The following is a 22,190-nucleotide window of genomic DNA, read 5'->3' on the forward strand; positions in this document are numbered from 1 at the left end:
ATGTTAAAATGTCAAAATAAAATGCTGGGTTTATCAGATTTCAAAACTGTAAAAACTATTACTAATATTGTCTGATCCTCCTCATAATCTAAGAATCAACACAAGAGAAACATTTAAATTTACCAGTTTTAATATACAGTATTTCTAACTTACATAGATGCCACTTAAGAAAAAAAAATAAACTCATGCCATTGAAGGAAGGAATATTTTCCTTTTCTTCCTTTTCATTACTTTATCAGCTGGTACAATCATTTCTGTCAAGTTACATTATCAAGTGTTGGACTTTTAAATTAGGTGATGAGATAAAGACAAAATGCCAAGAGGTATTATTGCCAGGCAAGCATTTTCACAATGCAGTCGGTACTCTAGTATCACTTGACAACAAAAAGGTATGTGAGTTGGAAAAAAGTTTATATCACAAGGACCATAAAACATCACCAGGCTCGCCAAAACAAAGATTCCTATCACATACACATTCATTTGAAAAGCACACACATACACAAAAATGTAGGCTGCCCACCACAATCTAATTTATGGTAAAATAAAGTTAATCAAATAGATTTCAGCTTAAGAATACTTCATTTGTTTATTTTCTTGGTAGTGAAAGATCTGTTAAAACCTTTAAAAGAACTTTTTACCCTAACTAGATCTTTTAATTCCTAGAACTCACTCTAATACACAATTGTAACTAATCTGGAAACAAATCACAGTAAAGGAAAGAAGCAAGAAATGGAAATGACCAAAGATCTTCTCCAGGAAACAGAGCTTAAATAATAGCCTTTATCTTTAACTGAGGGAACGATGAAGTGACACTACCAAAAAGATTTTTAAACTTACAGTAATAATAGACAAAGTGCAAAACATTCACATTTTCTTAGACTCTGAAAAACACTAAGAATAATTCTTATTAATTTACCAACAAGATTACTTAGATATTCACTTTTTAGTTAAATTTACCTGAAGGTCCCCCTCTCCCACCAGACAATAACTTGCATCCCTAAAAATGAAAAGAAAAAGTAGAGGAGCCTCCAACCAAGTCAGCCTGTTTTATTCAACTTAAAAAAAATACCACCACTGTCAACAACAACATGAAAACTCCAGGTCTATAAAGGTTAGAAATGGGGTAAGAAAATAATTAAATAGTGAGATCTTACTCCCTCAAACCATAGCCCTCCAAGGGACGGCTAAGTATTTTTAAAAGGGATAAGCCAACTAAATACAAGTTAAAATATGTCACTAAAAATCATCAGTGAACACATTCAGACTTTGGCAGGATAAGATATGGGTTTAAGAGCACTTATTTACTTCATGAAAGACTGATACCCGCGTGACTTCTACACAGATGCAACCTTCCGAATTAATCACATTATATATACTAACACCTTTTAAAATAATCAATATTTTAAATATTAAGGATATTTAAATCCTAGGTTTAAAAAATGACAGTTTAGGACTTATGAAGTCATCTGTTGGTACAAGTCACATGAAGTACCATTTATATACAAAGAACTAAAAAAGAAAAGGTGGGGAAAGGGGAAGCTTAGAGAAGGTATGAATTAATTTATCTACTTAAATACCCTACCAAAGAAAATCAGATTGAAAGAGCATTGCATAGACTGTATTCTGAAATAAAGTCCCTTAAAAATGCTTACTTTAAAATAGTAAGTTTTGTGTATATAATGTTTTCATTTGGTGTTATAAATCCATACAATTCCATTCAAATTTTATCAAGATGGAAACTGTTAAATAAGTATTTATGCGATTTTTTTTGGTTTATTAAACAAAAATTTCTAAAATTGGAGTAGGGGCAAAGAAACACACAATCAATAGAAACTGATTTACAGGTTCTAAGTAAAGAATCCTCTTGAGCCAGCCCACCGCAGGCGCATGAAATCTGGCTGGGTAGCATGGGGATATTACTTATTCACCTTTGCCGAAGCAGGTCCTTTAGACCAAAGCAAAACACAACCACCACCACCTAAAATCTTCAATAAAAACCAATGAAACCGAAGCCTTGGGGATTCTAAGTTATAACTATACATTGAAAGGGTCATTGATCACGCTGACACTTCCATATTACAGAAGGTGACACACAGAGCTAGGCAAGGCTAAAAATACATTTAAAAATAACTGACGAATTTTTGTCACTGATACCTGCCCTAAGCAACATTTGCTCCCTAGCTCTCCTTTTCCATAATAGACTAGTTAACAGTATTATTCAGATGGAGACATAGTCATTTAAGTTTGACAGCTGGAAATAAAGAATAGAATAAGCACAAAGCCAATTCTAAACAAATGGAATAGCAGAATATTCAACAGATGGAAACACATGGAATTAAATACAGAATTAGTATAGTTTACATGTTTTAAAAGTATATACTTCCTTTACAAATACCCCTAATTGATAATCTATTAAGAAGCATAAATATTCAAGTGAACATTTGAATTTTCTCTTTAAGAGTTCAGAATTCTTGAAGTCTGAAGATTAGTCTCCTTCTGCTGAAATGTCCAAGACTAAAAAGGCTTCACACAGTCACTTTATGTCTCTAATTAGACATATAAAAGCCTCTATTACCTACTGTGTTGTAATAAGACTTTGAAATTCTGTAACTCTTTTATACTTGTAGAAAGCCTACAAGAGAAAAAAGAAAGCATATTAGCACAGCTAATATGATGTGTACACATTTCAAATTATTGATGCTGTTATATGGGCTACAATTTGAAAGCAAAATCGAAAATAAAATGATGTAAACAACACTAAGCAGTGAAGCTTCCATTTTTAAATGCGTATGCTATAATTATTAAAGACTGACAAAACAGAGCTGTAGCTCGTTACTCTTGGTTTAGAAGGGGCAAAGGAAGCCAGTTACTTCATATTATCAACAGATTCTAGATTAATGATGGGAACGGTGGTATGATAATTCATTACAATAAAGAATCTCAAATCATTTACAATGGCCTTATAAATTCATTTTGCACACTACTCTCCAAATCCGCTTCTTTCTTGTTGTTCCCCAAACACGGATTTGTTTTAACCCAAACACTAATTTGTTTTAACACAAAGGTACAGGTTCTATTTATTCTATTGATGAATCCCTGTGCCCTCCATCCACCCATATTTATAGCGTTCAATAAATTATTATTGAGTGAATAAATGAATGAAATGCTTCTGAGCCCAGACCCAGAAGTAAAACTCTAGAATGGATATCATAAAAAAAAAAATTCTGTAAGCTCAATTATCCTTAGGTGCAATTCAGGGTCGATACAATAAAAATCTAATGTTTTTCTTTCTATAGCTTAAGATAATGTAGAATGCAGTACTGAGCTCATTTCTTTAAGAACTTAATAAATAATAGCTTTTCTTATATTGAGAGCTTAAAGTATGGTAGGCAACGTTCTAAGCTCATCACAGATATAATCTCATTAATTGTTTAAAAAAATTCCACAAGGTAGACAAAATTAACCCTGATTTTACATTTTAGGAAAACTGAGGCTCAAATAAATTAAGTAATTTTCCCAGGGCTGCTCAGCTAGTAGAGTAGGTGGGTTCTAACCAGTTCATCAGATCCCAAGACCATATGTCCTCTCAAAAAAAAATCTATGTCTGTTATGGTCTCAAAAACATTTTCTTTATATTCTTACAAGCTGTAGGATTAACAGAAAATGAATTCTTACTCTAATCCTCAGAATATTAGAGGACTGAAACAGTGTTTACTTATTACGAAAAACATTATGATTATTAAACAAAATAAATGTGTAAAATCATATGCTGTACCTCAAAGTACCTGTTTTTAAAAAAACCTATCAAAATACATATGAAGATACGGTAGAAACCAAGGTCCCATAACTAAAGAAAAGAGAGCTTAGTAAAGAGCAGCAGCTGAAAAAAACAATGAAAAACGTATGCTCAAAGTCTGATTTAGATACAGAATGGAGAGTGTCAGAAAACTCAAAGGTTATCATACAAATTAACTGTAGGTTACCTTTTACGTGGGGAGTACAAACTCGCCAGCACTATATGGGACCAGAATCTCTGTGAAGATGCATTCCAGACCTCACAATTTATTACACAAGAGAGATTTTCCACATTCCCCATTATTATTCTAAGACAGACACAGGAAGGCACAGACTGTACCTGCATTTACCTACTGCTTTGCCGGTACTTTTAGAGGGATACTAAAATATATTTTAATAGCCAACAGGTACATTAATTTGTTCCCTGGAAAATAAGCCCTTTGATATAAATGTTGAAACCATCAAAAAATGGCTGTTAGTGTAGGAAAGACATTTGCAGAGTATTCAAGATAAAGAAACCACATTTCCCAGCCTTCCTTGGCCAGAACCAAAGACAATGCTCACTGTATGTCTCTGCCCACTAGCATCACATGACAAAGCAATGCTGTCCTAGCTGCCCTAATTGAAGCAGAATTGTATTATATAGGTTGTCAGACCAAGAAAACTACCAATTCACTTAACAAGAACAAATGCACAAACCCTCCCAAAGTGTAACACAATAATTTTTTGTGTTAGTGCAGCCAAAATCATGTATTATTTAAATGGACTGATAATCAGGTGGAAGATACAATGAACATCTCATTAACAATTATTAAGAACTGTAATATTTTTTAAGGAAAAAGTAAGAAATGTATAGAATACATATGAAGGAAACAGTTAAATTCGACTAAGAAATAACAGAATGACTAAATTGTGGTATGTCCATGTAATAGAATATTGGCCTATATTAAAAATAGTGCTTATGTATCTAAAAGTTGCTAAAAGAGTAAATCTCAAAAGTTCTCATCACAAGAAGAAAAACTCTGTATGTGTGGTGATGGATGCTACCTAGACTTACTGTGGTATCATTTTGCAACATATACAAATAGTGAGTCATTATGTTGGACACCTGAAACTAATACAATGCTGTATGTCAATTATACCTCAATAAAAAAGAAAAAAATAACACAAAAAAATTAATAATATTGGGAAATGATTAAATGTAATGCCAAGTAAAACAGGATAAGAAAGCATACAAAATGTATGGTTTCAACTCTGTAAATATGTACATACACACACACACACACGTACGTACGTAAATTTTTTACGTATAAGTAGTGGGAAAATACACATTAAAAATAGGCCAAGGGCTTCCCTGGTGGCGCAGTGGTTGAGAATCTGCCTGCTAATGCAGGGGACACAGGTTCGAGCCCTGGTCTGGGAGGATCCCACATGCCGCAGAGCAACTAGGTCCATGAGCCACAGCTACTGAGCCTGCACATCTGGAGCCTGTGCTCTGCAACAACAGAGGCCGCGATAGTGAGAAGCCCGCGCACCATGATGAACAGTGGCCCCCGCTTGCCACAAACTAGAGAAAGCCCTTGCACAGAAACAAAGACCCAACACAGCCATAAATTAATTAATTAATTAATTTAAAAAAATACGCCAAATGTTGAAATCGTCCTAGGTGGTAGGGTTATGAGTGATTTTTAAATTTATTTTCTAAATTACACTTTCACATGTTTTTCCAGATTTTCTATAATGACCATGAATTACTTTAATATTAGGGGGAAAGAAAGATGAATATTTTAAAAGAAATTTGAAAAGCAGATGGCTGCCATTTGTTTTCCATGGGGAGGAAAAGGGAGATTAAATTAGGCTGTACCTTGTTTGTGTAACCATCCCACCCTGAGTGTCCTTACCCTTAAGAAAAGAAAGGTTTCCCACATCTAGTCTAGCCATAAAAACAATAAGACAATTTTTTAAGTACTGAAAATACTGGGGCACTAAACATCCAACGGTGTTTGTAAATCACCATCCCCACGCCCACCACTGCCATGGACTTCAGGTAGCGTCTTGTGATTTAAAAGTGTCACACAGGACCTCGTTTTATCTTCATGTTAACTCTGTGAGAAAGGTTTTTACTCCTCTTCATTATACAGAGAAAGGAAACAAATTGGGAGAAAGGAGTGATGTACCTGAGCTCATGCGGCCAGTAAATGGCAGGGCCAGGATTCCAGAACGCTAGGACCTGATTCTGAGTCCAGTGCTCTCTAGGGAGCAATAAAAGGTACTAGCAGGCTCTAGTTAGAGAACTTAGCTGGAAGGGTTGCATTTGTGAATAATTCCTTGTGAGAGGCAGAGAAGTTTTGAGGAAGTTAACATCTGCTTCTTTCTCAATTTAATTTTATTTAGATTTAAATACGTTTTAAGAAGGAGATTCCCAGATATAGAGAACTAGTGGTTACCACTGGGGAGAGGCAAAATAGGGGTAGGGGGTTAAGAGGTACAAACTACTGTGTATAAAATAAGCTACAAGGATACATTGTACAACACAGGGGATATAGCCAACATTTTATAATAACTATAAAAGGAGTATAACCTTTAAAAACTGTGAATCACTATACTGTACACCTGTAACATAATACTGTACATCAACTATTCTTCAGTTCAAAGTGTTTAAATTGATTAAAATATTTTTTCATTTAAATTTCAAATAATTTAAATTTAATTCAGCTTCTCCTATTTTATCTTACTACAAAGCCTCATAAGTGGGTGGACTGAATTTTTCATGAAACACCAATTACTAGTGGACATGCTATGTCTATCTTGTGTTTGAAATCTCAACCTACATGGTCATCTTTAAATACAGGGGAACAACAGGTGAAATCTTTGCTATTAAGATGGGGAAGGGGCAATTATTTTAATTTAACTGCCTCTTTTTAACTTAAAAATGCATGTTAAGAAAACATTATAATCTCTGTATTACTTTGTTCTTTCTTTCTTTTTTTAATTCTTCCTTGATCTGACTTTGCCTTTTTTCCCAGGGCAGTACAGTATTGTTTTCTCTGATTTTCTATGATTCTTTTCCTTCTCTTCTGTATTCTTCACTTAGTTGGTACTGCATGTATCTCTGTAGGCAAATTCAAATTATTTTTGAAACCATCTGTGGTATAAACAAAAAGCAAACTGTATGTATGTACACAGAAACAATGGGGGAAGCATGAGTGAAAGAAAAATGCCTCCTCAGATTAAGACACAGAGCAGCTGAAAGGTTTAATGTCTTTTTCTTTCCTCACCTTCTGAACCAAACTCTGCTTACTCCTGCTATTGTACCTGAATGAGTTAAAACCAGCTAAAGAGAATTTTATTAGGAGAATATTTCCCCACAAAATTGAGAAGGCAAACTGGGAAATGCCGGCAGTTTGAAACTATTACTTTTTCCTGTAACCTGTAGAGAAACTGGCTTGTGAGTGCAGGTACGATGCTATATGACAATAATGCTCCCTCTCTGTCAACAAAACAAAGCAAAACAGACTACTTTAGCAAAGAAGATGATCTTTGCAGTTTGTTGAAACCAGCAGGGGAATCAAAAGTCTTCACTATGAAAACAGTTCTTACCTTCCAAAAGCATTTAAAAGAGCAACTATTTCCTGTCGAGTGAGTTGGAAGCCTTTAGATGGGCTGTTCTCTGGAAGCTTTTGGATTTCTTTTTCTGAGAATAATATCTTCAGGGCAGTTCCTAAACCCTGAGTCTAAAGAAAATAGTGATAAACTTTTAATTAAATTCATATAATAATAACTGCTATAAAGGTTTAAAGGAATACTCAGTCACTGTGATGAGAAGTCAGGAAATTCACATGAACTGAACTTTTCACCAAAATGTTCAACTATGTAAAACACAGTTTCTACTTCCTCACAGATTATGCATATGATAAATTTATCTAAGCTGTTAAGGAAATCTGAATAGTTTAACACTTTTTGGATACATATCCTACTATTCCAAATTACTAAAATGCCTTTTTTTAATGTAGAAAATATCACATTAGTATTACAGCGTTCAATATGTAACTCTGAAAGCATTCTTTATAGCCCCTAACAATTCAAAACTTAGAAATAAGTATGAGTTTATAGGTATAGTGATACCTACACTTAATAATTTCTCAATTATTAGCAACAGAGTAAAAGAAAAATCTGATTTCAGTGTAGCCTCCATTAAAAAAATTCTGTCTCTTGACTTTCTATGACTTAATATCATCTTCGTAAAAGATAAAACAGTCACACAATCCTTTTTACATTGAAATATTTAGGTAAATGGGCCTGCTGGGCAGAACTTTCCCATTTTGTGACTAGGGGGCCTCCTTCTTTTGATCATTGATACAAACTCAGTGACCAAAATTTGATAATTAAATTTCTTATATAATTATATTTTACCTTTTATATAGGTATATAAAATACCAATACACACTATTTATAACCAACTCCAAAAATGAATCTGAGATTGTACTAACAGAAACAGATACAATAAAACTAAAATCATTAACCTACAATAATAGGAAAAACATCCTAATACATACACATATAACACACAGAGTCTAATATTGTTTTTATAAATAAAACAGAAAAACCACACTTTGGGTTTCTAATTCAATGAACAATGAGGACATTTTAGTAAAAACTTTCAACTTCTCAGTGGAGAAATTTAAGGTTAGTAATAGTTTCAAAACAGAAGACAACACACAAACCTGTAATTTCCCCCATAACCTGCATTTGTCACATCCAACACAGTCCATTATACGGGAGATATTCTTGAAATGTAACCGGAATTCCTCCTAACAAGCAGAACACATGTTCATTCTAATCAGACATTTAAAATTAAACTGCATTTGTCTGAATTATAATAAAAGTTTCAAAGCTTATTAATGAATGAGTTGTTTTTTTCAACAATGAAGTATTTGAATTTGTATAGCACAACATGGCACATAAAACAGCTAACATTAATGGCAGTTTATAAAATTCATTCTATATATTAATTCAACAAACTTTTGATTGAGGGGCCACTCCACGCAAAGCACCAACATGTACCCTACAGGGGACACCAAAGTAAATAATACACGGTTTTTACTTTGAAGGAGCTTAACTGCTGCTTCCATTTGATATCTGTGTACAACCAGTGGTAAATACATCTATATTATGTTTCATTTATTTTTGATACATTGTTTTGTGTGAGTCTAAATCAGAAAGCTAGTCCTAGAACAATAATCAGTGTCCGTATCTCTCCTTAGGACCACACCATGTTTATAACATGTATTCCCCATCAGCACCGATGATCACAGGGCTATACAAGGGGTCTGTGATCTCACAGTCCCCCACATTTGCTAATGCAGCTTCTCCAGGGATGCTTGCTTACTGGATCCTTGAGTTTTGCTGTATTAGTTTCCCACAGAGTTAGATGCCTGTGAGCATCTGTGCATGGGTTTCTGTGACTCTAAGGTCAGTCTCACCTTCTCTGAGGACAAAACTAGCTAAGAGGAAGTTTCCTCATCTTTTTCACAGGGTAAACATAGAAAATAAAAATCATTTTATTGCACCGAGGTAAACATTTTATTGCAAAGAGCTGGAGTGAGTCACCCGAAAACTTGAAGCGTTTGGAGGAATCAATACCTTGGCCAAAAGAAAGACAACATAAATAGAACAGAAAAACTCCTTTGCTCTCCATTCTCATGTAATTCATGTTCTTTGGAGCAGATGGAAAAATGGACTTATATTCTCCTTTCTACACCTTTGAAAAATGGGAAACCAAATTTCCAGCATTTTATAACTTGAAAGCTAGCTGTGAAACCCTACTCTGCTCTCAGTCTTACCTTCCTCATCTATAAAAAGATACGTAATTATAGTTGTCTTGATCGGAAGTATAATATTTGTATAAACACTAAGAAAATAGGAAGCATTACAAAAATGAATTAGCATTATGTTAAATACTGTAATACTAATATACCTCTAAAACAACCATAAAACAAAACAACCTTCCAAAACTAAAATATAGTTGTGGCTAAATTACTTCATTTCAGAAATACCAAGGAACTCTTACTAATGTATTCATTCTTGTAGCATATCCACATCTAAAACATCTCGGGGCCAAATGTGTTTCAGAATTCAGAATTTTTGAGATTTTAGAAATGTAGTACACACACTATATATTATGTAACACCCCACCAGAGTGTATGGCAACACCCTGTAATCAAATACATGATTGTTTTTGCAACAAAATGTAAGAATATTCATACCAAGCAGAATTTTTTTAAAAACACTACAAATATCCTTACACCAGTTCAGGTTAGGTTTTGCTAACAAATTAATTTGTACCAAACATAAGAAAAATGTTCAAGTTTTTGGAGCTTTTTGGATTTCAGAATCGCATATAAAAAATTGTGGAGCTGTGGTAGAAGACTATTTGCCAGTCAATTTCAAATACTTTTATGAACACTGTAAGGGTACAATGTATTCCTTAATTACTGTAAGCAAATGAAAACCAAGTGCTTGTAACATCAAGTTGCATAATGTTCCTAAAATATAGTCTCCTTCTGACATCACAGGTCAACAGGTAATTTTTGCCTTATATGTTAGTCCATTAGGACAAAAACATAATAGTTTCAAAACTGTAACATTTTGTAAAGTAAACATTAGAAAATATACTATTTACTGCCTTCAAAGTGGCTAATAGTGCATGATTTTTTTTAAGACGCATCAAAACAGCAATAAGTAAATGAAAGAAAATAAAGTAAGAAAACTTTCAAAATAATGCCTTTTGAAAAGACATTTACAAAGGTGTCATTAGTCAGAGGTATGACTGAGGATTCACTAAGCAGTTGGGCAAACTAGAAAGGAGAAAGGAATTGAGAAAGAGCTTTTTGTATCATTTATAGTAAAATCCAATCAGACCAACAAGATGGTGAACTGGGAAAGAAAGTTTAGATGAACAGGATTAAAACACAACCAGTAAACTGTTCCCCACCCAGTCCCCCAGTCAAGAACTTTTTACCTTTAACGATTTGGCCCCCTTTTTGTCACCTGCAAACATGGATTTCTCGTCAAAGTGCATGGGAAAGGACCTAATGAAATGAAAATATTATAAGCTACAGATGAAAAATTCAAGCTGTGGTAGAATTTTCTATCTCTACAAATATTTAAAATTCAGAATTTACTCATGTGTAAGGTTTGGTAACGTGGGAAGGTGGCAAAGTGTTTAAACTATCCAATCAAAGAGTAAAGCAAGATAAAGAGGGCTTTGTAATTTATAAGACTGTAATGTTTTGAAGAAATTACGTGACAAAAATAACCTAAAAAATTAACTGAACACAATTTGTGTGAAAAAATGTACAAAACTCTTTTAACATTTTAAAACATTTTTAAAAATTTAATGCATAATTTACCTTAGACATTTCTTAACCCAACTCTCCTCTGTGCTCATTTTTAACAATCAGTAAAGTGCAGTTTTATACACCCAGGGTTTTTTTTTAAAGGTTATATTGTAGAACGTAAGGCTAATGTCCTCTTAGGTAATCTATCCTTATGCTAGCACCTATTACCATCTGAATTTAAGTAGCAACTGGAAGAATACAATATTGGTAGAAAGAACATTAAAGTAGCATTAAATTTTGGTACTACATAAAATTTAAAGTTATATTTAAAAATACAGCCTAGAGGCTTCCCTGGTGGCGCAGTGGTTGAGAGTCCGCCTGCCGATGCAGGGTACACAGGTTCGTGCCCCGGTCCGGGAAGACCGCACATGCCGCGGAGCAGCTGGGCCCGTGAGCCATGGCCGCCGAGCCTGTGCGTCCGGAGCCTCTGCTCCGCAATGGGAGAGGCCACAACAGTGAGAGGCCCGCGTACCGCAAAAAAAAAAAATACAGCCTATTCTCAAGTGTGAAAATTTATGCTACAAAGCTTTATAGACGCTTTTCAGTCAACATTTTTAGAAATATTTTTGAAATGCTGCCATTCTATGGCACACTTTCCTTCTCAGTTCTAATTCTCCCTTTTCCTAACTTTCAGGAGTCAGTTTTTGTTTTATCAATATTTCAAGAACTACCTCACTCAACTACAGAGTGGAGAATTTCAGATCACTGACAAATCAATTCTTACTTTGTATCTTGAAAGATATTCAGTAGAAGGGTTTTTGTGTCAGCATCCTCTTTTACATTTCCAGTGTAAAGATCGACAATTGAGCGCTCAAAGTAAGGGGCCACCTTTGATAAAGCTCGAAGCTCAATTAAATATAAAAAGTACAGATTCTTTAGCCTTCTTGGGCCTTCTCCCTTGGTTTCCACAGGGTCGAAGCGGCGTTTAAATTCTTTCATATTAGGTCCCCAGGTAGGTTTACCCCAGGTTTCTAAAGAGAAAGGGAAATATATTATACACTCTTTTAATAAACAGGATTTTTGCTCTATAGAGAATATGTATTTTCCCCAACAATTTTTATACTAATAGAAAAAATCTGATTACCTTCCAAAAGATAATTTGCGCATAGATGTAAATTGATACTAGCATGAAGTCCCGATATAAGCTTATAGAAGACTCTTTTCTCCAAACACAAACCTATTCAGAAAAATATTGAAAAAGAAATCACATCCATTTAGATAACAAAAATACTGAATCAACAGGATTAGGTACATGGGCTTATTTTTAAAGTTAACGTTTGAGGACATTAACAAATCAAGGACTAATATAAAATAATTAGATTGAGATACTATCACTAGAAGATAAAATAAGATTCTGACTTCAGAATGGAGTTAACTGAGTATGATAACTTAGTGCAGAATAAGATACAAATGTCTGGGTTACTGGAGGTCCAAACACTATGGATGCACTTGGAAGGGTCCTCATGTTACCCAGAAGGCAACAGCACAGATTTTTTGTGGTTTAGGCTAAACTAAAGCACATATAAAGTCACTGCTTTGGCGTAACAATAGCTGTTTCTCCTTTTCCCTTCCCTATAGATGTTCTTTATTTGAACCTACTTGTTGGTGGAGGAAGAAGAGACTGAATTCTGTTTCTCTCCTTCCTCCAGATTCTTTAGTGGCTCTTATTAATCCTTTGCCCTGGAATTCTCTAATTCTACTTAACTGTATGTTCCACAGGTAAGGAGCAAAAACTTGGAAAACAGACATCCAGGAGTTTCAGCCAATTAAAAAAAAAAATGTGTGCTGATTATTTACTATGTGAGTAAAACCATATCAAGATGGAGTTCAGTAATATGATGGAAATTTATTTTATGTAGCCTTCTTAAGCCACACAGGCTTTTGCTCAAGACAGAGGTCAAGATAATTTCGCCATCCTATCCAACCCCCACCTCCATTTAAAAATATTTTCTATTATAAGAGTAATACACATTGTGAATGAACTTAATGCTATTAAATAAATTCTGAAGTGCTTAAGGTAAATTTTATACTGTGTATATTTTACCACAATGAAAAAAGAGAAACATTTTTAGGAAATTTTCTTTATAGAAAAATTTTAAAATAGATAAAAATGCAAAAAGTTTTAAGAATCCACACTAGACGCAGAACAATTAGCTTTTCCCCTTTCCTACCACCCAACAGAGTTTGTTTTTGTCTTTTTTGCTTTCTGGTTTTTTTACTCTCCCTATGGGGAAAAATGGGCTTCAACAGTGGAAACTAAGAAACAATCTCATTTATATGCTGAAGGATTTTTTAAGAGTATGTATGTGGCTTACTTTGCATCCTTTCAGGATCTTTTAGATCTTCAACTTACTTTCCCTTTATGTTCTACCATAGATGGCTCTGAAGCAAGTAGCTTCTAATAGGAAAAAATAATTATTTTGAGATCTCATTCCCTAATTCAAAATTCTTCCTAGAACATTCTCATCACCACGGATAGAGACCAAAAGGTAGAAATTCAGTTCTGTTTTGTGGCTTCTTCATAAAAGTATATGGCCAAATTTGAATGCTTATGGTAACAAGGGATATAAACAATATGAATAACTTTGATAAAACATTAGGTATTAACTTCTCTAGTAAAACTTTTAATCAAATCTGTTATCAAGTACCAAAATGATCAGATTTGAAGTTCACTTCCTCTTCCTTTCAACCTACTTCTCTAAGCAGTAAAATATCTAAAGACAAGAGAAGGGAAAATAGGCAAAGCAAAGCTCATGAAAATTCATATGCCTAAAAATGAGAACATGAAAACTAGGAGGGAATTCTAATTTGCAAAGCCCACAAAGCCCCTTACCTAAAAGGGGATGGGTGGTAAGAGGGAAGGAAGGAGTAGACCTGTACTTCTGTAAACTGTGAAAATTAGGTAACTTCAAGCAAAATCTTAATAATAAAAGATGAGCCAAGTGAATGCACCAAGAAGACACACAACACTCTTAGCAGAAAGTGCTGGAGAGGTGCTCCCCGACTGCGGTCTGCTGCCAGCCCTAATGCCTGGCAAATCCAACTATTCAATTTAGAAAGTGGTTCTCCTCTTCCTCTTCTGGATTTAATTTCATTCAAATTCATTTTCATCAACTGAATTACAGGACACCAATATATAACTTTTTCTCTCACAAAAGGGCTAGATACATTGTTAACACTATTATTTGGCATTTGTACACTGTTTAGTGATTTTCGAAGCAGTTTTCACAGGCATCATCTACACTCACAGTGTAGGTAAGCTGGATGGCTAGTGCCACTCTCGTGTCCCAGATCAGGAAACTGAGTCTCAGAAAAGTTGCCTATAAATAGGAGTTCTCGCTGGACTGTGTATCAATATTCAGAGACTCCCATCAATAGGATACTAGGAGAGTGGTTGATATAGTATACCCTAGAATCCGATACTGCCCATAAATTTCATTCTCATCCTCCATTATCAATATGCAGAGTCTCTGACCACCTCTTTTAACCTAAACACTACTTTTCACAATTTGTGCTCTTAAAATAAAGTTAAACAAAGATAACCATCTCTTCCCACATTGGCCATTTATCAATATAATTCCTAGCAGTATCTGCACATCAAAAATAGTTCATTGGGCTTCCCTGGTGGCACAGTAGATAGTAATCTGCCTGCCAATGCGGGGGACACAGGTTCGATCCCTGGTCCAGGAAGAGCCCACATGTCACAGAACAACTAAGCCCGGGTGCCACAACTACTGAGCCTGAGCTCTAGAGCCCGCGAGCCACAACTACTGAGCCCACGTGCCACAACTACCTGAAGCCCGCGTGCCTAGAGCCCGTGCTCCACAAGAGAAGCCACCGCAATGAGAAGCCCATGCTCCGCAACTAGAGAAAGCCCATGTGCAGCAACGAAGGCCCAACACAGCCAAAAAAAAAAAAAAAGCTCATTAAAAAACAAAGAGAAATCACGTTCATAAGTTAACACGACTGATTAACAAAGATAAAATGGAATTAAGTGCTTAGTTTAACTCAGTAGAGTTCCTATAAGGTTATGGCTAGGAAATATCCATTTTCCAGTGTCATTCAACTTATCTTTCATTAATATATTTGAACTTTTGGTTTCATAAATTAATGGCAATTTGGTAAATTTTTTAAAAGCAGCATATATCCAGTTATTAACCAAAGTTGTTAAAATCCTAGGATGTTTCAGCTTTCCATTAATAACGTTTCATAATTTCAACACTAGAAAATATAAGAATGCGAAGGTATATGATATATTGGGATCTATATTACTTTATCCTTTAGTTAGACAAGTTTAGACTATATGTGTAAACATGTTTAAAACCTTCTGAATTCAAATTCATCTTCCCTTAATTTCATATATAAAAAAAAGTACTTCCTTCCAAAAAGAATGCCTCTACTTAAAAAAACAGACTTGCACAGTGGTTACTAGAAAAGTAGTTTGGATGAGTATTACATACAGAATGGAGATAAGACTGGGAACCAGTTCTGGAACCCTGATGACCACATCTGCCCTGTGTATTTCCATAACACTGGTTTTTAGCTGACCAATATCATCAAAATTTTCAAATAATTTTATCCTAAACTATAATAACCTAAAACATGTTATTTTCTTTCAAACACTGTCAAGATTTAATGAATCCTAAAACTTACAAATATATATTAAATAAATCAATTCATTTTTTGCAAGATGCCAATAAATTTAAAATGCAGACATTAAATTTACCTTCTAGCCACGTGTAGAACGATTCTCCTAAAAAAACAAAACAAAAACAATCAAAATTATACACACACACAGAATTGGGTTAAAATGTTTAAATGGTCATTCATAAATAAGAATAAATTAAGTCTATAAAACATTTCTCATGACAGATTAAGGAATATGTCCACTGCTCATGTGTAATGGAAAAACAGGCATATGGTTCTAGAAAATAAAGTCCAAAAGTTACTGAAGTAGTTCTGGGAAAACGTTCTTATAAATGACATTTTGACTTGTAAAATTTTTGAGAAAACTTCCAGTCAAAATATTATGTAAACCTTATTCACTTGAAGGCTCAAATATCCTTAAGTATGAGGAGAAACAATCTTAAATTTGCTTTTGATAACCATAGCATTATTCAAAGCTTCCAGAAAAAAGTGAATTAATATGAAAATCAAATTATTAATTCCATTTTTCCTGAGCAATAAACCTAAGTATATTTCCTCAATTATCTAAAACTACTAAGTTTTAAGAGATAATAAAAAAGTTTCCTAAATTTTCAAAATAATTCTTCAGAAAAGTTAACGACCAGAATATGAAGGGGCCTTCCTTGTGTACTATGCTAAAAGAACTATTTCTAGCCCAATATTGTTCTGAGTGAAAAGAAAAATGGCAGTCAATAAAGATAATAAAACAGTTAATATACTTCCTATACTCATCCTTATTTTAATTGCAAAAAGCAAAGCATGATGATAAAAACTCAACACATAGGTGAGTTGAGCAAGGAGTCCAGGGGATAAATTAGATGGTGGGGAATTACTTTGCCTCCTGAGAGTCTTGATCCTTAGCAAAGCAACACAAACATCTTCCTAGAGAATCATTCATTCAACATACTCTCACTTAGATGATACTCTTACACAAAACATCATTCATTATCTCACTTGTTTACTCAAAAAGCCCCAGCTGCTAACAGGAAAAAAGTCTAGCTCCTAAGGTCCTCAATAATCTGGCCTCTACTCATCTTTCTAATTTTAAATTACCCCATATATGAAGTCTTTCCTACTCTCCCCAAACATGCCTTGTTTTTCCTTTCTCAACCCCTTGGTCCATGCTGTCACCCAAGTAGCACACACTATCCAATTCTTCAGGCTGTAAATCAGTCCATCATTCAAGTCCATCTCAAATGCCACCTCCTCCAGTAAATTTTCCCAATGAGGCAGGATCTGTTCTACCTCTGAAGAGCTATACCACCTACTGCTGTACTATGTATGTAATACTTCTTTATTATCACTTATGTACAGTGCTGATCATTCCCACTATACATATTTTTAGCTCCTAGAGGGAAGGCATGTTTTATACATCTTTCTATCCTTTACAATGCCCATCACAGTGCCCTTGACACATAGGGTAACTTTATTTTTTTTAATAAATAAATTTATTTATTTATTTTTGATTGTGTTGGGTCTTTGTTGCTGCGCACGGGCTTTCCCTAGTTGCGGCGAGCAGGGGCTACTCTTTGTTGCAGTGCACGGGCTTCTCACTGCGGTGCCTGCTCTTGTTGCGGAGCACAGGCTCCAGGCACGCAGGCTTCAGTAGTTGTGCCTCGTGGGCTCTAGAGCACAGGCTCAATAGTTGTGGCGCACAGGCTTAGTTGTTCCACGGCATGTGGGATCTTCGTGGATCAGAGATCGAACCCATGTCCCCTGCACTGGCAGGCAGGTTCTCAACCACTGTGCCACCAGGGAAGTCCCTAACGTAGGGTAACTTTAAATTATAAAAAACACTCTTATTTTTTTGGTCACCATTGATTGGTAGCTATTTTCTGAAAAAAAATTGGATACTTTCTTTTGAATTAAAAACAGGAAAAAATAAAATTTTGATCATTAAAGGCATTTCTTCTACATTTGAAGCAAACATAAAATGAGACTTTTAACTTACCATCATCTTCTCCTGAAAGAGAAAATAATAGACAGGATTTTAGAAAATGTCTTACACAGTTCAGATTCCAATCCTATTTATGGGATTAAAACTTACTATGTGTTAAACTATTAATTATACCATGAACCTTGCTCAGTGTGTAGTTACCCTGTAAATAAGACTTCTTAATAAGAATATAGGCCAAAGAGTACAAGATTTTCACATATGTTTTATGCAATAAATAGTATCAGAGAGTAAGTAAACAATCATAAAGACCACTAGTTTCAATAATTAACAAATATACAGTCACTCCTTTAATCATTATGCACACAACTCTCTGAACATGTGTTTCCAGACTGGAGTACTTTTCTTTTTTAAGTTACTGCTCCTCAGCACATATTCACCTTAACAAAAGCACTTCCCAAACTCTAGTCAGTGAAAGCATCCCTGCAGGGGTTATGGGGCTGCCTAGATGTGGGGGAGAGGCCAGAAGGCTGGGCTTTCAGGCTCCACAGCAGCCCTGTCTTGATTAGCTTTACATGTGGAATTCTGACAGAAAATTTCATTTTTGGAAAAAAGCTGTTGGAAAGCTAGCTGTGGAAGTCAGGAATAGTGGGGAAGAAACACAGTTAAGAATATTAACCACCAAACCAGCTCTACAACAAATGCTAAAGGAACTTCTGTAAGTGGGAAACACAGAGAAGAAAAGGACCTACAAAAACAAACCCAAAACAATTAAGAAAATGGTACTAGGAACATACATATCGATAATTACATTAAACGTGAATGGATTAAATGCTCCAACCAAATGACACAGCCTTGCTGAATGGATACAAAAACAAGATCCATATACATGTTGTCTACAAGGGACTCACTTCAGACCTAGGGACACATTCAGACTAAAAGTGAGGGGATACAAAAAGATATTCTATGCAAATGAAAATCAAAAGAAAGCTGGAGTAGCAATACTCAGATAAAACAGACTTTAAAATAAAGAATGTTACAAGAGACAAGGAAGGACACTACATAATGTAGTGTCAATCCAAGAAGAAGATATAACAATTGTAAATATTTATGCACCCAACATCGGAGCACCTCAATACATAAGGCAACTGCTAACAGCTATAAAAGAGAAAATCGACAGTAACACAATAATAGTGGGGGACTTTAACACCTCACTTACTCCAACAGACAGATAACACCTCACTTACACCAACAGGCAGATCTTCCAAACAGAAAATTAATAAGGCAACACAAGCTTTAAATGACACAACAGACCAGATAGATTTAATTGATATTTATACGACATTCCATCCAAAAAGAGCAGATTACACTTTCTTCTTAAGTGCGCACAGAACGTTCTCCAGGATAGATCACATCTTGGGTCACAAATCTAGACTCAGTAAATTTAAGAAAATTGAAATCATATCAAGCGTCTTTTCTGACCACAAAGCTATGAGATTAGAAATGAATTACAGGGAAAAAAAACACAATCACATGGAGGCTAAACAGTATGTTACTAAATAACCAAGAGATCACTGAAGAAATCAAAGAGGAAATCAAAATATACCTAGAGACAAACGACAATGAAAACACAATGATCTAAAACCTATGGGATGCAGCAAAAGCAGTTCTAAGAGGGAAGTTTATAGCTATACAAGCCTACCTCAGGAAACAAGAAAAATCTCCAATAAACAATCTAACCTTACACCTAAAGGAACCAGAGAAAAAAGAACAAACAAAACCCTAAGTTAACAGAAGGAAAAAAATCATAAAGATCAGAGCAGAAATCAGTGAAATTGAAACAAAGAAAACAATAGCAAAGATCAATAAAACTAAAAGCTGGTTCTTTGAGAAGATAAACAAAATTAATAAACCATTAGCCAGACTCATCAAGAAAAACAGGGAGAGGACTCATCAATAAAATTAGAAATGAAAAAGGAGAAGTTACAACAGACACTGCAGAAATACAAAGCATAAGACTACTACAAGCAACTCTATGCCAATAATATGGACAACCTGGAAGAAATGGACAAATTCTTAGAAAGGTATAACCTTCCAAGGGGGAATCAGGAAGAAATAGAAAGTATGAACAGACCAATCACAAGTAATAAAATTGAAACTGTGATTAAAAATCTTCCAAGAAACAAAAATCCAGGAGCAGGTGGCTTCACAGGTGAATTCTATCAAAAATTTAGAGAAGAGCTAACACCTATCCTTCTCAATCTCTTCCAAAAAATTGCAGAGGAAGGAACACTCCCAAACTCATTCTATGAGGCCACCACCACCCTGACACCAAAATCAAACAAAGATACTACAAAAAAAGAAAATTACAGACCAATATCACTGATGAATATTGATGCAAAAATCCTCAACAAAAATAACAGAATCCAACAATACATTAAAAGGATGAAACACCATGATCAAGTGGGATTTTTCCCAGGGATGCAAGGATTCTTCAATATACACAAATCAATCAATGTGATACACCATATTAACACACTGAAGAGTAAAAACCATATGATCATCTCAACAGATGCAGAAAAAGTTTTTGACAAAATTCAACACCCTTTTATGATAAAAACTCTCCAGAAAATGAGCACAGAGGGAACCTATCTCAACATAATAAAGGCCATATATGACAAACCCACAGCAAACATCATTTGCAACAGTGAAAACCTGAAAGCATTTCCTCTAAGATCAGGAACAAGACAAGGCTGCCCACTCTCACCACTATTATTCAACATAGTTTTGGAAGTCCTAGCCACAGCATCAGAGAAGAAAAAGAAATAAAAGGAATACAAATTGGAAAACAAGAAGTAAAACTGTCACTGTTTGCAGATGACATGATACTACATACAGAGAATCCTAAAGATGCCACCAGAAAACGACTAGCGCTAATCAATGAATTTGGTAAAGTTGCAGGATAGAAAATTAATGCACAGAAATCTCTTGCATTCCTATATGCTAACGATGAAAAATCTGAAAGAGAAATTAAGGAAACACGCCCATTTACCACTGCAACAAAAAGAATAAAATACCTAGGAATAAATCTACCTAGGGAGACAAAAGACTTGTATGCAGAAAACTGTAAGACACTGATGAGAGAAATTAAAGATAATACCAACAGATGGAGAGATATACCATACTCTTGGACTGGAAGAATCAATATTGTGAAAATGACTATACCACTCAAAGCAATCTACAAATTCAATGCAATCCCTATCAAATTACCAATGGCATTTTTTATAGAACTAGAACAAAAAATCTTAAAATTTGTATGGAGACACAAAAGACCCCGAATAGCCAAACCAGTCTTGAGGGAAAAAAGTGGAGCTGGAGGAATCAGACTCCCTGACTTCAGACTATACTACAAAGCTACAGTAATCGAGACAATATGGTACTGGCACAAAAACAGAAATATAGATCAATGGAACAAGACAGAAAGCCCAGAGATAAACCCATGCACCTACGGTCAACTAATCTATGACAAAAGAAGCAAGGATATACAATGGAGAAAAGACAGCCTCTTCAATAAGTGGTACTGGGAAAACTGGACAGCTACATGTAAAAGAATGAAATTAGAACACTCCCTAACACCATACACAAAAATAAACTCAAAATGGATGAGAGACCTAAATGTAAGACCAGACACTATAAAACTCTTAAGGGGATAACACAGGAAGAACACTCTTTGACGTAAATCACAGCAAGATCTTTTTTGATTGCCTCCCAGAGTAATGGAAATAAAAACAAAAATAAACAAATGGGACCTAATGAAACTTAAAACCTTCTGCACAGCAAAGGAAACCATAAACAAGACGAAAAGACAACCCTCTGAATGGGAGAAAATATTTGCAAACGAATCAACGGACAAAGGATTAATCTCCAAAATATATAAACAGCTCATGCAGCTCAATATTAAAAAAACAACCCAATCCAAAAATGGGCAGAAGACCTAAATAGACATTTCTCCAAAGAAGATATACAGATGGCCAAGAAGCACATGAAAAGCTGCTCAACATCACTAATCATTAGAGAAATGCAAATCACAACTACAATGAGGTATCACCTCACACCAGTTAGAATGGGCATCATCAGAAAATCTACAAACAACAAATGCTGGAGAGTGTGGAGAAAAGGGAACCCTCTTGCACTGTTGGTGGGAATGTAAATTGATACAGCCACTGTGGAGAACAGTATGGAGGTTCCTTAAAAAACTAAAAATAGAATTACCATATTACCCAGCAATCTCACTACTGGGCCTAAACCCAGAGAAAACCATAATTCAAAAAGAGACATGCACCCCAATGTTCATTGCAGCACTATTTACAATAGCCAGGTCATGGAAGCAACCTAAATGCCCGTCGACAGACGAA

At 34.9% G+C, this 22,190-nt stretch overlaps 1 protein-coding gene across 6 annotated transcripts in view; it reads right to left on the minus strand.

Moving 5' to 3' along the window:
- Nucleotides 1-22,190, minus strand: part of ERO1B (endoplasmic reticulum oxidoreductase 1 beta) — an 84,797-nt gene that overhangs the window by 21,535 nt on the left and 41,072 nt on the right. For 3 of the 6 annotated variants that reach the window (XR_016388034.1, XM_089897460.1, XM_089897457.1), the window contains 7 exons: nucleotides 15,922-15,948; nucleotides 12,280-12,372; nucleotides 11,920-12,166; nucleotides 10,817-10,886; nucleotides 8,520-8,606; nucleotides 7,396-7,529; nucleotides 2,576-2,632 (listed from right to left, as the gene is read on the minus strand). Coding sequence is in view for 5 of the 6 variants with exons in the window: in XM_089897460.1 (XP_089753586.1) it covers nucleotides 2,576-2,632; nucleotides 7,396-7,529; nucleotides 8,520-8,606; nucleotides 10,817-10,886; nucleotides 11,920-12,166; nucleotides 12,280-12,372; nucleotides 15,922-15,948 (715 nt within the window). In the remaining variant the exon portion in view is untranslated. Of the gene's footprint in view, nucleotides 1-112; nucleotides 2,633-7,395; nucleotides 7,530-8,519; nucleotides 8,607-10,816; nucleotides 10,887-11,919; nucleotides 12,167-12,279; nucleotides 12,373-15,921; nucleotides 15,949-22,190 lie in introns of those variants that run through there. The other 3 variants (XM_089897461.1, XM_089897458.1, XM_089897459.1) reach the window with 2 other exon arrangements.

The sequence above is a fragment of the Delphinapterus leucas genome, chromosome 16 (genome assembly GCF_059928025.1).
Source record: "Delphinapterus leucas isolate spDelLeu-1000000601 "Yukka" chromosome 16, BTC_Dleu_Yukka2, whole genome shotgun sequence".
Classification (NCBI taxonomy): Eukaryota; Metazoa; Chordata; class Mammalia; order Artiodactyla; family Monodontidae; genus Delphinapterus; species Delphinapterus leucas.